A 16,273-nucleotide genomic window follows, 5' to 3' on the forward strand; every position below is an offset into this window, starting at 1 on the left:
CTGACAGGTTCCTTCTGTCAGGCACAGTGGTGCCTGGTGTTACGTTGGCTATGGTAACAGCCACCACACACCATGTCAATTTCTCATCTTTAAGTTCTAGAGACAGGGAGTCCAGTTTATCCCACAGGGCCGAGTCATGGTGTCAACAGGGCTGGTTTTCTCTTGCAAGCTGCAGAGAGAGTCCATCTGGACCAACGGTCCTCAACCTTCCTAAGGCTACGACCCTTTAATACAGTTCCTCGTGTTGTGGTTAACCCCCAACCATAAAATTATTGTCGTTGCTACTTTATAACGGTGAATTTGCTACTGTTATGAATCATTATGTCAATATCTGATATGCAGGATATCTAATATTTAATCCCCAAAGGGGTCATGACCCACAGGTTGAGAACCACTGATCAGGACCTTTTCCAGCTCCTGGTAACCACCTCCATCTCTTGTCTTGTGGAGTCTCCTCCGTGTTAATGTCTCCCTGATACTGACCTCCTGGGGGAGGGTCATCCTTCATCTGTAAGCCTCTGATGTGACTCTTATCTCCTCCTTATGGGGACCCCACTTATTACGCTGGGCCCAGGCTATGATGGTCAGTTCTGTCGTCTTGACCGGCTTGAGAGTCACCTAAGAGATTATGGAAGCACACCTCTGGGCGTGTCTGTGACGTTTTTGGAAAGGGTCTGGCCAAGCAGGCTCTGGCCTCCTCCACAGTTTTATTCATCTGTGGATTCAAGATTTCAGTAAGCACTTAGGAGGAGGTGGGACTGGGGGAGCTGGGGCCTGGCTGGAGGAGGTGGGTATTTAGGGGTTAAATCCCCAAGGGTTGTGTCTTTCCCTACCCAGTTCCTGTTATTGTTCCTTTGTGCTCCGTGTTCCCCAGGATATTGGCTACACAGCCGTGCCCTTCTGCCACAACGCTCTGAAACTGTAAGCAAAGCAAATCTTTCCCCTCCGTAGACTGTTTCTGCCAGCTCACGGTGATGCTAAAACTTACACACAGACGGATTACCCCATCTCAAGATTCTAAATCAAATCTGAAAATCCTCCTTTGCCCCGGGAGCTTCCATGTTCATAGATTCTGAGGTTATGACATGAACTTTTCAGGGAAGATGATTTATTTAACCTAGACCTTGAATTTCGGGCACCATAAGCGGATTGGGGTCACCAAACCGGAAAATGTGACACTTTCTCAAGGGCTTTCTTCAGTAGATTGCATGAAGCAGTTACATTCACCCAAGTGCAAAGTAGACCTTAAGCTGTGAGATGTTTTTATTTAATTTTTATTTTTAATTTCACGTGCATTGGTGTTTTGTCTGCATTTATGTCTGTGTGAAGGTGTCAGATCCCCTGGAACTGGAGCTACAGACAATTGTGAGCTGCCATGTGGGTGCTGGGAATTGAACCTGGGTCCTCTGGAAGAGCAGCCAGTGCTCTTAATTGCTGAGTCATCTATCTCTTCAGTCCCAAGGCTGTGGGTTTTTTTTTTTGTTGTTGTTGTTGTTTTTGTTTTTCGAGACAGGGTTTCTCTGTGTAGCTTTGGAGCCTGTCCTGGAACTAGCTCTTATTGACCAGGCTGGCCTTGAACTCACGAATCTGGAGGTCTGCCTGTCTCTGTCTCAGTGCTGAGATTAAAGGCCTGCGGCACCACTGCCCAGCAGCTGTGAGGTTTTTAAACTTGTGACATGGGACTGAAGCTGGAGTCTGCTCATTCGGGGGAAACCCCTCTGAAGCTCCAGAAAGCCACAGGCACCTAGAACCCAGGAACCTGTCAGTCTACCGTACTCAGCCAATCCCGAGGCTGCACGAGTGGCCTGTGCTCTTGCACTGTTCACCCTATAGCTGGATTTCTTCTCCATCCCCTGCGCACTCAACCTCAGCACCAGCGCTGGCCTCTTTCTTCTTCAGCACCTTGGCTCATTTCTTTCCATGGTAGTCATCTGTGACCCCTTGGACAGCAGTTTCTCTGTAGAATTCCTCTGAAAGCTCCTCTGTATGTGTACAGCATGGGTGCAGGTGCCTGTGGGGTCCAGCAGAGGGCGCTGGATCCCCTGAAGCTAGAATTACAGAAGCTGTGGACTGCAATAGGTGCTGGGAACCAGACCTGGGACCTCTGCAGGAGCAGCAAGTGCTCTTACCTCTGAGTCATCTCTCCAGACTCTCCCTGTGTTTGGAGACAGGCTCACCTTGTCTCTGAGGCCAACTTGGAACTCAGTGCTCCCCAGGCCTGTGGCTCCTGTTTAATATGACTAGCTGACTGAGTGTATTTTTTCAAGATAGTCACCATGCTTTAGCAACAGTAGCTGCTAGAGTTCCCTTCCAGGCTTTCACTGTGGCTTTGCTCGGGAAGGGGACCCCCTCCCCTTTCCCCTTTCCCTGCTCTGCTTCCCGTTAGGAGTGTGTTGAGCTGCAAGAAACTGAGAGGTAGCCAGGCTGTGCAGGCTTGCCTTAATTCCAGCACTTGGAAGGTAGAGGCAGGTGGATCTCTGTGAGTACCATGCCCCATTCTGGTCTACATAGGAAGTTCCAGGACATCCAAGGCTATACAAAAGATCCCATCTAAAGAGAAGAAAGAAATAGACCATTAATGACAGTGGCTAAAACAAATGCAGATTTTGTCATAGTCACATGTTGGGGGGCATCTGTTGGGGTGCTGCCTCCACGGGGTTCACACACTCCAGGGTAGGGGCATGTGGATTGGAAAAATTACATAGGAACAACAGAGATATGAAAGAAACACAGAGACATAGGATAGAACCGTGAGGGCTATCCAGTGAATACTGAGTGTTTACTTTCCATATGCTTATATACTCCAATCCAAAAAGGGGGGAAGAAGGCAAAAGACTGCTCTAACATGACACGAAGAGCAAACAGAACAATTACTTGCCTCAATACTTGAAATATCAAGTAACAGTATCCTTTAGTTACGTATTCTGTTGTTTAGGTGGGACATGTAAGGACCACACCTTAGACCAAGCATCCTGTAGGCAGCCACTCCCTGGGTCAAACCTCCTGTCATATCCTTGAAGGAGCAGGAATAGGCTTGAATTCCCTGACCTTTGGCTGATGTGGAGCAGGTCCACCTCTATTGGCCATCTTAATATCCAAAACACCAAGTAACCACACCCTACATCTTGTTTGTAGCCTATTCTGTCAGTATACCTCTTGTCAGTAACTTTGAAAGGTTGAGAGCAGACTTAAGCCTTCAGTCAAGGTGGAGTGGATCTGTGGACCCCCACAAGATTTATTTTAATTTTTTTCACACAGCAACGAAATTTGAAGGGGAGTGGTTGCTGGCCTCAGCTCTGCAGCATCAGCTCAACAAGGCCTGAGCTGGTATTGCTGCAGTTCACACGGCCACAGGATGGCTGCCTCAGCTCCAGCCATGGAGCCTGTATTCAAGGCATAACCTCAATGTGTGTTGGTTCTCCTCACAGGGACGATTTTCCTTCTCCTTACATTTGTGCTCCGATCCATGCACTCTGGAGCCAGATTAGCAATGTCTGAGTCTGAGCTCTCCCACTTTCTAGTTAAGCCATCCTGGAAGGCCACTAGTTCATTCTGACCTTTGTTTTCTCATCTGTCAAAGCGGGTGTGTGTGATGACAGCCAGCCTCACCTGCCTGGGCTGGGGAGATAAGATGAATGTAAAACCCGCAGGGACAGAGCTCATTGAACATCAGATTATCTCATTATTATGTTCTGTTGGCCAAAACCGATTCCCCTAGTTCCCTACCTGCAACGAACCTGGGGTCAGCAAGAGTTGAGCATGTATCACCGCCCACATAGAGACAGGCATGAAAGGTTTCTGAGGATGCTCAGGTCAAGCAGCCAGCAATACTCTTAGGACACTTCCAATTTTAAGAACTAGCTTGGACCAGGCGGTGGTGGCACACGCCTTTAATCCCAGTACTCGGGAGGCAGAGGCAGACGGATTTCTGTGAGTTTGAGACCAGCCTGGTCTACAAGAGCTAGTTCCAGGACAGGCTCCAAAGCCACAGAGAAACCCTGTCTCGAAAAACCAAAAAAAAAAAAAAAAAAAAAGAACTAGCTTGGGCATTACCACCTCTAGGAATCCCTCCTGAACTTCCACTGCCAATAGATACTGGTTAAGGTAACTCATTTCTGTTCCCCTGGTGTGTGTTTCTGAACATGCATGCATGCACACACGCACATACCCTCGTGTGCACAGAGTGTTCTGTCTACTGCAGAGCAAGGATCTTCTCTGAACCTGGGGACCCTTACACCCTATCACTTTCTGAGTAACAAAGGACACTCCTGAGAGTGGCACCCTGGGGCAGGGGAGGCCATCACAGTCCCCGCCTCCAGCAGCTGATGCCTGATGGAACAGCAGGGCAGCTAATGGACTAATCAGTAGTTGTAACTAGGGGCTCTCAGGAGGAGGTCAGAGGCTGTGGTGCAGCCCCAGTAGACAGTGTGCTGGCTAGTTTTATGTCAACCTGACACAAGGTACAGTTATAAGGAGGGAGCCTCCGTTGAGAAAATGCCTCCATAAGATTGGGCTGTAGGGGCTGGTTGTGGTGCACACATCTTTAATTCCAGAACTTGGGGGTCAGAGGCAGGTGGATCTCTGTGAGTTCGAGGTCAGCCTGGTCTACAGAGGGAGTTCCAGGACAGCCAGAGCTACACAGAGAAATCCTGTCTCAAAAATAAAAGCAACAAAAAAAAAAAAAAAACCAGGCTGTAGACCAGCTTGTAGGGCAGCGGTTCTCAACTTTCCTAATGCTGCGACCCTTTAATAATCAGGTTGTAAGCCGGGTGGTGGCAGTGCACGCCTTTAATCCCAGCACTCGGGAGGCAGAGGCAGGTGGATCTCTGTGAGTTCGAGGCCAGCCTGGTCTACAAGAGCTAGTTCCAGGACAGGAACCAAAAAGCTATGGAGAAACCCTGTCTCAAAAAAAAAAAAATCAGGTTGTAGTGACCCCCAACCATAAAATCGTTTGTTGTTACTTCATAACGGTAATTTTGCTACTGTTATGAATCATAATGTAAATATCTGATAGGCGAACCCCCTCCAAAGGGGTCACGGCTTTTTTTTTGGGGGGGGGGTCACGGCTTTTGCAGAGGTTTGTGGAAGGAGTAGAAGTTTGGCTAGAGAAGTCACTGAGGTTGAGATCTCAGTGGGCTGTTCTATGGGAGCTCGGAAGACGAGAACATTGGGAGCAGCCAAAATGATGGCGGTCTGATTTGTGAAGTTGCAGAGAGAAATTTACAGACTTGATCAGGGCCATTTGTTATTTTTGAATTAAGATTCTCTGGGTCCAGAGGTAGTCGGATCTCTGAGTTCAGGGCCAGCCTGGTCTATAGAGTGAATTTCAAGATAGCCAGGGCTACACAGAGAAACCCTGTCTTGAAAAACCAAAATGGCGGCAGCAGGGGGTGGGGTGGATTTTCATGGTTCTGGTTTGCTGAGGCTGAAGAACCAGCTGCGATGAACAAGATACAGAGCTACTGAAGTGAAATCTTTGCTGTGCTGGGACGCTTGACGCTGGTCAGCTGGAGCTGAGAACTTAATGGTGATTAAGAGGAGGCCAGCATTGTTGAGCTAAAATCTCAGGAACATATTTCCTGAGAGTCAGTACACAGAAGCTGTATTCCAGACATAGCCAAGATTGAACCTCTCATTGGCAGCCAGACTTGTAGGGTAAGAGTCACTCCATGGTGCTGGTTTTGAAGATGTGAAGGGCCATGGAGAGCAGCTAAGGCTTGGCACCGTGTGGCAGGGTTAGAGTCCTGATGTAGGAGGTCCTTCTGTATTTCTCTTGCTTTCATTGGTTAAATAAAGAGACTGCCTTGGCCTTTTAATAGGGCAGAAAATTAGGTGGGTGGAGTAGACCCAACTGGATGCTGGGAGAAAGAAAGCAGAGTCAGGCAGATGCCATGATTCTCTGACCCCAGACGGGCGTAAGCCACCACTTCATGGTGCTACACAGATTATTAGAAATGGGTTAATCAAGATGTGAGAATTAGCCAATAAGAGGCTGGAACTAATGGGCCAGGCAGTGTTTAAATGAATACAGTTTCCGTGTAATTATTTCGGGTAAAGCTAGCCAGGAGGCCGGAAGCCGGGAGGCGGGAACAACACCCACCGCTCCTTTTTACAACAGAGTCCCTGAAGACAGCTTAGGAGAGGCCATTGGTAGAGATGCACTCTCAGCCCAGGATTGAAGGGGTCCGGCAGAGAAGCTGAGACTTGGCACCATGAAGGGAGCCCAGGGAAGACCACTGGTGAAAGTGCAGCCCAGTTGCAGCAGAGACCCCAGCGTTTTGAAGATGCCTGACCGTGGGGTGACCACCAAGGACAGCAGTGGAGTGGAGCCAGCAAGAGCCTAGAAGACAAGCTGTGTGTGCTGCAGAGGGCGGAGCTGGAGAAGTGACCCCAAACCCTTTGGAAGAATCCAGAAGATGGTGAGTGGATCCTGGACACTGGGTACTGAGTTATTTATAATTGGAGTTTGGTTTTGCTTTGCTTTGATTGTATTTGATTGTGACCGTGCCCTGGTTCTTCCCTCTTGGGGTAAGAATGTATTTATTTGGCATCAAATTTATTTTTGATTTTATAGGAGCCCATAGTTGAATTTTAAAGGGATTCTAAGTTTGTTTGTTTGTTTGTTTTGGTTTTTTGAGACAGGGTGTCTCTGTGTAGCTTTGGTGCCTGTCTTGGAACTTGCTCTGTAGACCAGTCTGTCCTTGAACTCACAGAGATCCACCTGCCTCTGCCTCCTGAGTTCTGGGATTAAAGGTGCGCACCACCGCTGCCCAGCAAGATTCTAGGTTTTAAAAGAGACTTTGGAAATTAGGTAGACTGAATTTTAAAGTGTTTGAATTTGTAAAGATTGGGGTTTTTAATACTTGGAATATTTTACATTCTATTGTTCTTATTAATGTATCCTCTCAGGGATGAACAAGAAAGGAAAGGTTGTGGCTTAACAGTGATGTGTCTGGGTGCCAGGTGGCTAGTGGTCAGTTGTGCTGGTTGGTTTTGTGTCAACTTGACACAAGTTAGAGTCACCAGAGAGGAGGTGGCCTCAACTTAGAAAACAGCTGCTCCCGACTGTGCTGGGCAGGAGGAACCTGCTGGGCGCTCGTCCCTAGGAATTAGTGGTTGTCTCTGAGATCCATGCATCTTCCTGTGACCTGGCCTTGAGGAGCCCTCTGCCAGCTGGAGGCTATAGACTTTAATTCTGACCCCTCAAGCTACCTGCTTGCCTCCAGCTGATGAGTGACACGTCTCTATGGCTTGGTCTAGGGTGTATTTTTTCAGTGTGCAGAGACCCGGGAACCCCCGGAAGGCATTAACAAATGTACCCAGGCGTTCATGGAAGGAGCTTTATTGCTGCTGGGAGATGGGGCACAAGACTTCTGGAACCAGCTCTTCACAGTTGTATTTTCTGGTGGAAGAGAAGCCATTATGAGTGACTCTGGGACTTGCTACCTTCTGGGGCAGAACAAGGCGCTTCGAGGTAGTAGGTTCCCAGCAGGGACATGGCCAGGCCTGGTCTCTCCTCAAAGGCTCTGGGTCTCCCAGCTTTTCAGAGCATAGTCCATGTGGGCTTAGAACATATCCTATACCTATTGGGAGCCCTGCCCAGGATGCCTCTGTCCCTACACCCTCAAGCCTTTATGTGGCCACCCGCATGCCCCCTCTGTGACACCCCCATTCCCATTCCTGACTCGAGGCCTACTCCAAGAAGGATTCAGCTAGGGTTTCTCAGTGAGTGGAAGAATGGAACTTGAATGTGGGCCAGTGAAGGAGAGACTACATGAGGAAGTGGGCTCAGGGGCACAGGGGACACCTACCTCATTGATCCAGTCAATGTAGGCAGACACGCGGGTGAAGACCACTGGCTTCTTGGCTACGTTGCAGCCTTGAGAGGAGCCAAAGCTCACGATACCATGCAGCTGCCAGGACCCATCTTCTGCTGGGCAGTTCAGTGGGCCACCCGAGTCTCCCTGCAACAGAGCAGCAGGCCTCAGCTCCAGTTCTCCCTCAGGGCTGCCTTTGGCTGCTGGGGGGATGTGAGCTGGGCCCTTGACCTCTCTATCTGTTATTTAGGCCTCAGACTAGCCGGAGGGATATCTACAGAAAAAGCGTAGGGACTGCCTGGAGTCATTCTGTGAGGCTCTGAAGTGTCAACTAGCTCTTGGTTTGCTGTGGTCTGGGATGATGCCAACCTACTCTGCCTCAGTTTCCCTTATTGTTCAGGTCACTGTGTGTAAGCTTCTGTGACCTTGCCAGAGAGTCAAGGAGGCTGGGGACCCTGAAGAGGCCCGGGAAAGTAGGGAGGCTGGTGTGGGGAGAGGGTTATCTGTTTCAGAATGGACAGTCCCCCATTGTCCTGGATGTTTTGTGGTTCTGGTCATACTCCGAGACCCCGTCTCCCTGGACTGGCACCTCGGAGCCTTCAGGAGCATGTATGAAACCTGAAGGGAAGCTACTTCATGCTGCTATAGACCCATTTAGTCTCTTGGCGGCTCTGTGAAGTGGTTTCTACGGCCTCTTTTTTTTTGATGTATGCATGTGTATGCATGTGTGCATGTATGTATATGTGTGTGTGTGAGGATGCAGGTATGCGTGCCAGTGTGCATGCAGATATATGTGTATGTGTGTGGAGCCAGAAGATGCCCTTGCATGCCATCCTCAGCTGTACTTCTCTTTGGCCTGGAGCTGGCCAGCTGGCCTAGAGTCATTGTCCAGTGAGACCCAAGAGTTCTCGTATCTCCACCTCCTTGGCCCTGGGATTCAGCTGCACCACCACGCTTGGCATTTTTACAACGTGAGTTCTGGGACTCGAACTCAGGTCTTTGTGCTTGCAAGGCAACCGCTACCAACTGAATCACCTCCCCAGCCCCGGCCCCATTTTCTTTCTCGTTTTCATTTATGTCATGTGCATGCATACATGTCACAGGGCAGTGTGGAGATCAGAGGACAGCTGTGGCAGTCGGTCCTCTCCTTCTACCACGTGGGTTCTGGGGATCAAACTCAGGTCCCCTCTACCCGTTGAGCCACCTCTCCCCTGCCCCCCACTTTATAGAACACTTCGGCAGACCACCAAATTGCCGGCTCTGTTGGGGCTTGAAGTTGAGCCGCTCACGTCCATCCCCCTGCCTGTTCCCATGCACTGGGGGTGAGCAGCGAGGAGTGGGCTGGAGTGGCAGCTTTCCCCTAGGCCTGCAGGGTCCCTCGGGGCGTGGCTTTCTGGAGGGAGGGGTTTGATTGGCTCCCTCTCACCCTGCTCTGCCCACCTCCCGGCCGCCCCCTGGTATGGTGCCAAGACACTCACGTTACAGGCTGAGATGACGCCGTCACCCCCAGCGCACACCATTGACTTGGTGACCAAGGGGAACCACCAGCCCCACCTGGAGCACGTGGAGTAACTCACGATGGGCTGCAGGCCCTGCTGGAGCACATCAGCGATGGGACCATCGGCTGGGGAGAGAGCAGTCGTGTCAGGGAGTCAGCCTGTGCCCTCAGCCCAGCCGTAGCTCTGGCCTCCAGCCAGCAGGAGACTGGGACTTGGCAAAGGCAGGTTTTGGTGTTAGTATTCAGGCGTCCGTACTGGCCTGCCCTTGGAGTTCTCACGGAGTTCTCAGCTGCAGCCACTAAGGGCGCCTCCTGGGCACATTCACTACGTTCCCTTTTTAAAAGGCCCTGCCCATCTCCCATCTCTCTCTTTCTCTCTCTGTTCCTCTCTCTCTCTCTCTCTCTCTCTCTCTCTCTCTCTCTCTCTCTCTCTCTCTCTCTCTCTCTCTGCTTCTCTATCTATCTCTTTGTCTCCTCCCCCTTGCCCATCTCTCTTCTCTTCTGCTGCTCCTGTCTCCAGAGACCAGTCTCCCCCCTCTCTGTCCCGCTTTTTATGTTTCCTTTCTGTTAAAAAAAAACAAAAAACAACCTTCCACATGAGCTCTGTTACATGGTGTCTTTCTCTCTCTTGCTGCTTTTTTTCCCGGAGTCTGACTTTTACTCCCTTTCTGTTTTGCTGTGCTAGGGATCAAGCCCAAGGCTTTGAGTATGCTAGGCAAGCAGTCTACCAATGAGCCGTATACCCAGCCTTCTTTAAACTCTTAGTTTTGAGACAGGGTCTCCCTGAGTTGCTGGGGCTGGTCTCGAACTCACTCTGTACTGAAATAGGATTTGCCTGAGTTGCCGGGGCTGGTCTCAAACTCACTCTGTACTGAGACAGGGTCTCCCTGAGTTGCCCAGGTTGGTCTCGAACTCACTCTGTACTGAGGCAGGTTTACCTGTGTGATCCCTCTGCCTCAGGATCTTGAGGGTTCAACTGTCATTTCCTTCCAGAACTCCATCTTAGCTGCATATATCTGAAGGTTCTCTTTGCCCATGATGTCCTTAAGAGCTAGCCTGTGCATAGCTTTAATTTCCATTTAACCATCTAGTTCAGCTGACATCTGCTTGGACATTGGCTGGCCGTGAGAACTAGCCTCCTACCCCTAAGAGGATGGTTTTAATTAGTTGGTTAGTTTATTTCTTATTTTGATATAGGTTCTCACGTAGCCTAGGCTAGCCTCAAACTCCCTATGTAGTGACCCTGAGCTCCTGATCCTCCAGCCACTACCTTCTAAGTTCTGGATCACAGGCAGGCCTGCATGATCAAGCCTGCCTTTTGTTTTAGCTTACTTATGTGGCTGAGGCAATGAGCCACATTTCTCTTCAATGCTTGATGAGTTCTAGCCTATTTAATCCTCGTATCTCCCAACACATTCACTTGTGACATGCTTGTCACATGATCTGGGCTGAGTAATTAATATTAACTGTCATTATCACAAAGGTTTAAAATCTATGGAACTATCAGGCAGAGAGAGAACGTGGGAGACAGGCTGATCTTGAGTGGCGCCTCCTCCAGGAAGCCTCGGGGATGTCCCGGGGCCAGGCTGTACTCACTCCAGAGGCGACCCCAGCCAGTGACGTAGCAGGGGTGGTCCTGAGGCAGTATGACACCCTCCTCTGGGAGGCAGGCCACCTTGATGGTGTCACTCAGCTCCACGGGGTTAGCCAGCTTGATGATGGCAATGTCATTCCTGGAATGCAAAGCAGAAGTTTGGCAAGTGTGTAGAAGGTGGTGCTGGGTGTCGAGCCTTGGTGGCCAGAGATTCCCCCATAAAGACCTCCTAGCGGCTTATTAGCTGGTGGATACTCTGGAGGACAAATGACTGTGCGTGTGTGTGTGTGCACGTGTGGATGGATGTCAGGTATCCTGCTCTCTCACTCCCCACTTTATTCCCTGGGGACAGCCAGCTGCCCCTGGAGATCCCCATGTCTGCACCTCCCACAGCACTGGGATTAGAGGTTCTCCCAGCCAGACGCAGCTTCTCATGTGGGCACCAGGGATCTGAACTCGGGTTCTCAAGCTCGTACAGCATGCTGTCTAATTTTATGTCATTTTGACACAAGTTAGGGTCACCTGGGAAGAAGGGATCTTGATTGAGAAAAGCAATTTTTTTTTTGTTTTTGTTTTTTCAAGACAGGGTTTGTCTGTAGCTTTGGAGCCTGTCCTGGAACTAGCTCTTGTAGACTAGGCTGGCCTTGAACTCACCTGCCTCTGCCTCCCAAGTGCTGGAATTAAAGGTGTGAGCCACTCCTGCCCCGCAAGAAAAGCACTTTTCATAGGATTGGCCTATAGGCAGGCAAGTCTGTAGGGCATTCCTTGATTCATCTGATGAGAGAGGGCCCAGCTGACTGTGGCCCAGCACTCAGGAGGCAGAGGTGGGCAGATCTTGGCGTTCGAGGCCAGCCTGGTCTACAGAGCGAGTTCCAGGACAGCCAGGGCTACACAGAGAAACCCTGCCTTGACTCCTGCTCTGCTTGAGTTCTTGCTCCAACTTCCTTCAGTGATGGACGGTTACCTGGAAGTATGAAGCAAGCCCTTTCTTTCCCAGGATGCTTTCTCGTCATGGTATTTATTGCAGCAACAGAAATCTGGACTGAGACACACAGCAGGTGCTCCTAGCCACGCAGCCACCTGCCCAGCTGTTCCTTCTAATGGGCACACCTGTCCCCTGGGGTGTGGCATCTTCCTCATGTGCCAGTTCATGATAGCATAACAGAGTGGAAATGTTCAGAACTGTAGGTTATGACCCCCTGGAAAGTGAGCTGTAGCAAGCAATTGCAGGGGTGTGTGCAGGTTCATTTAAATAGTCTCTGTTGCTGCAGGAAAACTGGTGACCCAGGCAGACATGCACTGGACTATATGATTTGGGACATATTTCTTTTCTTTTTTTTTTGGATTTTTGAGACAGGGCTTCTCTATATAGTCCTGGCTATCATCTTTGAACCTCTCTGTAGACCAGGCTGACCTCGAACTCAGAGATCCACCTGCCTCTGCCTCTTGAGTGCTGAGCTTAAGGATTTATACCACCACTGGTGGCCTCACTGTTTGTTTGTTTTTTTCGAGACAGGTTCTCTCCAGGTAGCCCTGGCCATCCTGGAATTCATTAAGCAGACCCAACTGCTGGCCTTGAACTCAGAGACCCACCTGCCTCTGCCTCCTCAGAACTGGGGCTAAAGGCTTGTATCACCAAACTCCACATGGACTATATTTCCTAACCTCTCGGAGCTTTAGTTCCTTGTCTGTCGTGAGGCTTAGATGTCTATTGCAGTCTGCGCATGTGCTGGGCACTCACTCTGGGTGACACTTGGCTCAGCCTCTGGCTGGGTGAATTCTAGACGAGTTTGGTGGGGGTCTTGGAGATAGAGATCCCTTGTGTACTTAATCCTAATCTTTGATCACTGAGAAGGACTGAATGGGTGCCATCTTGTGACCCTGTGGTTTGGGCATGCCAAGTGCAGGGGTTCGACTCTGTGGCTCCAGCTGCCCAGGACTGACACTCACCTCACCAAGAAGGAGTTCCATTTCTCATGGACGTAGATGGTGTCCACATCTGCGTACACGGCACCTTCCTCATCTTCCACTGTCAGATCGTTCTTCCCCAGGGCCACGCGATAGGTTAAAGTATTGCTAGAAGGGGGAAAAGAGACGTCAAGTGGCTTCTGGCAGGGCCAACCAGAAACTGAGAGCCTTGGTGACCTGGTCCTCTTGCTGCAGCAGAGCTTTGTGGGAAAGGGAGTAGTTAGTGTCTGTTCCCATCGACCCCATGTAAGAGGAGAGAAAGGACCTATGGCTTATAGCCAGGGACTTGGGTCAGGTATGGCCTTGCCGCCCTAGACTGGCAGACTAGGAGAAGCCAAGTCGCCATTTCCTCTGGCTTCCACATGGCAGTAGCCACCTGAGTGACTCCTGCTTGACTCTGTCCTCCCTACAACAAGGCTCTCAAGCCCTAGGATGGCAGGCCAGCACCACCACACCTGGCTTTCCCTGACTGTTCTGCACCTCCTAAAACAGCGGCTAACAGCACCCCCCCCCCATAGCCTTGCAAACACACCCTGGCACCCCCATCCCGGCCTCACACTCTGCTCCCAGCAGGAGGCTGCTCCAGTGTTTCCCAAGCTTCAAGAGAGGTGCCTCCTTCAGGCAGGCTCTTCCTGGACTTCACAGATCAGCCACGGCCTCCCTCCTTCCCTCCTTTTGTGTCCTTGCTCTTTCAGAGAGACCTTCTCCCAGACCCATCTCTCTTTCTTTCCTTCTCCTTTTTCTTTCTTTTTTCCTCTCTCCTTTCCTCCTTCCCTCTTTTTCCTCACTCTCCACCCCCTTTCTTATTTTTAGCCCAGGCCGGCCTCAAATGCAAGGATATCCCGGCCCAGGACAGCCTTTAACCTCGACTCTTCCTTCCTCTGCCTCTCAACTGATGGGATTACAGGTCCCATCACACGTGGGGAGTCAGCTCACAGTTTTGTATATGCTAAGAAAGAGCTCCAACTAACCTATACCCCCAGCTCCCTTATTTTGCTATTTTGATTTCCTCCCTCCCTCCCTCCCTCCCTCCCTCCCTCCCTCCCTCCCTCCCTCCCTCCCTCCCTTTGTCTTACCCTCCCTCCTAGTTCTGGGTTATCTTCTTTTAAATTGAGCACAAACCACCTGTGCCCTTCCCCTTTTCCAGCCTCCTTTTTGTTTGATAAGTTACATATTTTCTTGTTCATCTATTGCTCTACTTTCTGCTAGAACAATGGAATAGAACATGCCGACAAAATAGCCCCGGAGGCTGGCTTTGTTGCCTTTGCTGTTTCTTGGCACATAGTAGGTGCACAGGAAGTGTTTTCAACCAAATCAATGAGCAGCTGGGTTAGTAGAGGAAAGCAGCGAACAGAGCCCAGTGCCTGGAGCCTTAGCTACTCGGGTCTCGGGATGGTCCCCGCTCACCTGATGCAGTGGGCAGCGGTGAGGACGTGTCTTTCGGTGATCAGAGTGCCCCCGCAGGTGTGTCTCCATTCGCCTTCCCTGAGGTACTGCAGAGAGATCTGCAAAAGGGCCACACGTCAGCCCTCCAGGGATCCCCAGCCTTATCCCTCCAACCTCTGTGGCTGCCTCAGGAAGTGCTTACCTGCCACGGCCAGCTGTGGGGGACAGCATCCTCTCCTCCTACCACCCTGGCTGACAGGTTGGGTGGGTAGGTGGGATCCCCGCAGCTGGAGGCTGGGGAGAGAGGGGCGTGAAGGTAAGCAGACTGTTGTGTCGTGCCTCCCCCCCCACAAGGGGCAGGTGGGAAGCTCAGGTGTGGTGGTGGCTCATATTCTACTCAGAGTCCCCCTAGCTGTCTGGGCCTCAGTGCCCCTCACCGTGTGTGTGTGTGTGTGTGTGTGTAGAATAACACCAATCTTCGCGGCTCCTGAGAATTAAGCCACATGACACATTAAAAAAGCCACACAAGCCGGGCAATGGTGGCGCACACCTTTAATCCCAGCGTTCAGAAGGCAGAGGCAGGTGGATCTCTGTGAGTTCAAGGCCAGCCTGGTCTACAAGAGCTAGTTTCAGGACAGGCTCCAAAGCCACCCAGAAACCCTGTCTCGAAAAACAAACAAACAAACAAACAAAAAAAGCCACACAGAAGGAAGAAGGATGCTTCCTATAGTGAAAGGAGCAGGCCTTTTGTGTGCAGCGTGCATGGGGGGAGCATTCAGTGTGGGCCACACGGAGTCCCACACTGTCATGTCTAGGAAGTCAGACATGGCTCTGAGGTGAGGAGATGGGGCTGGCATTCTGGCTGGCAGCCAGCACGTGAGCCCGAGCATCACTGGCCCTCTGTGCCCCCACTGTTGAATGGAAATTTGGACAAACCTGATAGCTGTGTATGGTCCAGTTTGCTCCTGTATCTACAGAGCTCAGCTTGACACCTGATAAAGGGCTCTCACTTGCCAAAACCAAACCAAAGCCTATCGAACCCCTCAGTTTGTAATCTGGGAGAACGCCACCAAAGTGGGAGAGCAAAGGAACCCTAAGAGGGAGACAGAGGTGGGAAAGGCAGGCCTAGTGGCCCCCTGGAGTAGACGCAGGGTGAAGCACCTCTGGGGCCCTTGCTCAGGCCTCCGGTCTAAGCCTCACTCCCTAGAGGGTGTTCTTCCCTTCTCCAGCACCTACTAGTTTGGAAGTGGCTTAACTGTCAGCAACTGAACCCACACAAGACCCCAAAGTGCCTTTCTTGGGGAGCAGAGGATACCCCAAGGCCAGCTTGATCTTACAGTCCACTGGATGCAGCTTGTCCCCACTCCCAAGCTTACCGCAGGCTATGATGGCCGCGAGGACTGTAATTCCCAGCATGATGAGGCGCTCAGGACTGGCTGGTGTGGAGGCAGGCTGGGCATTTATAGGCCTAAGTGTGTGTGGGGGGGTGAGGGCCCCACCTGACCTCAGCCTGGGGACAAACCTGTTCTGACAAGGCCTTTTCCTGACCTTGGTAATTACTGTTTAATTTGGGCAGGAGTTGTGGTTGGCTAGAAGTATGGGGTTTCCAAGGTGGAATGAATCCACAGGGCCTCTATCTGCCATCAGAATACTGGTCCAAACTCCAGGCTGTCTGCCTTTGTAGATGATTGTGACTCAATTTGTATATTTTCTGCAGATTTATTATTATCGCTATTATTATTATATTATTTTAAATGTAAAGATGATTTTATGTGTGTGAATGTTTGCCTACATGTATAGCTGTACATCACATGTGTGCCTGGTGCCAGAGGAGGGCAGAAGAGGACATCAGGCCTCCTGTAACTGGAGTTGCAGATGGTTGTGAGCTGCTGTGTGGTGCTGGGAACCAAACTTGGGTCCTCTGTGAAAGCAGCAAATGCTCTTAGCCACTGAGCCATTTCTGTTTCCTGCTGATTTTTTTTTTAATTATTTATGGGGCTGGAGAGATGG

At 50.6% G+C, this 16,273-nt stretch overlaps 1 protein-coding gene across 1 annotated transcript; it reads right to left on the bottom strand.

Moving 5' to 3' along the window:
• Positions 1-7,326: 7,326 nt before the first annotated feature.
• Positions 7,327-15,706, bottom strand: Ctrc (chymotrypsin C). Its single transcript, XM_075946185.1, has 8 exons — positions 15,640-15,706; positions 14,466-14,557; positions 14,285-14,382; positions 12,860-12,985; positions 10,912-11,048; positions 9,296-9,441; positions 7,812-7,964; positions 7,327-7,402 (listed from the first exon to the last, which is right to left on the bottom strand). Exons 1-8 carry the CDS (start codon positions 15,677-15,679, stop codon positions 7,388-7,390), a joined length of 807 nt encoding a protein of 268 aa, XP_075802300.1. The 5' UTR covers positions 15,680-15,706; the 3' UTR covers positions 7,327-7,387.
• Positions 15,707-16,273: the final 567 nt, after the last annotated feature.

The sequence above is a fragment of the Microtus pennsylvanicus genome, chromosome 13 (assembly GCF_037038515.1).
Source record: "Microtus pennsylvanicus isolate mMicPen1 chromosome 13, mMicPen1.hap1, whole genome shotgun sequence".
Classification (NCBI taxonomy): domain Eukaryota; kingdom Metazoa; phylum Chordata; class Mammalia; order Rodentia; family Cricetidae; genus Microtus; species Microtus pennsylvanicus.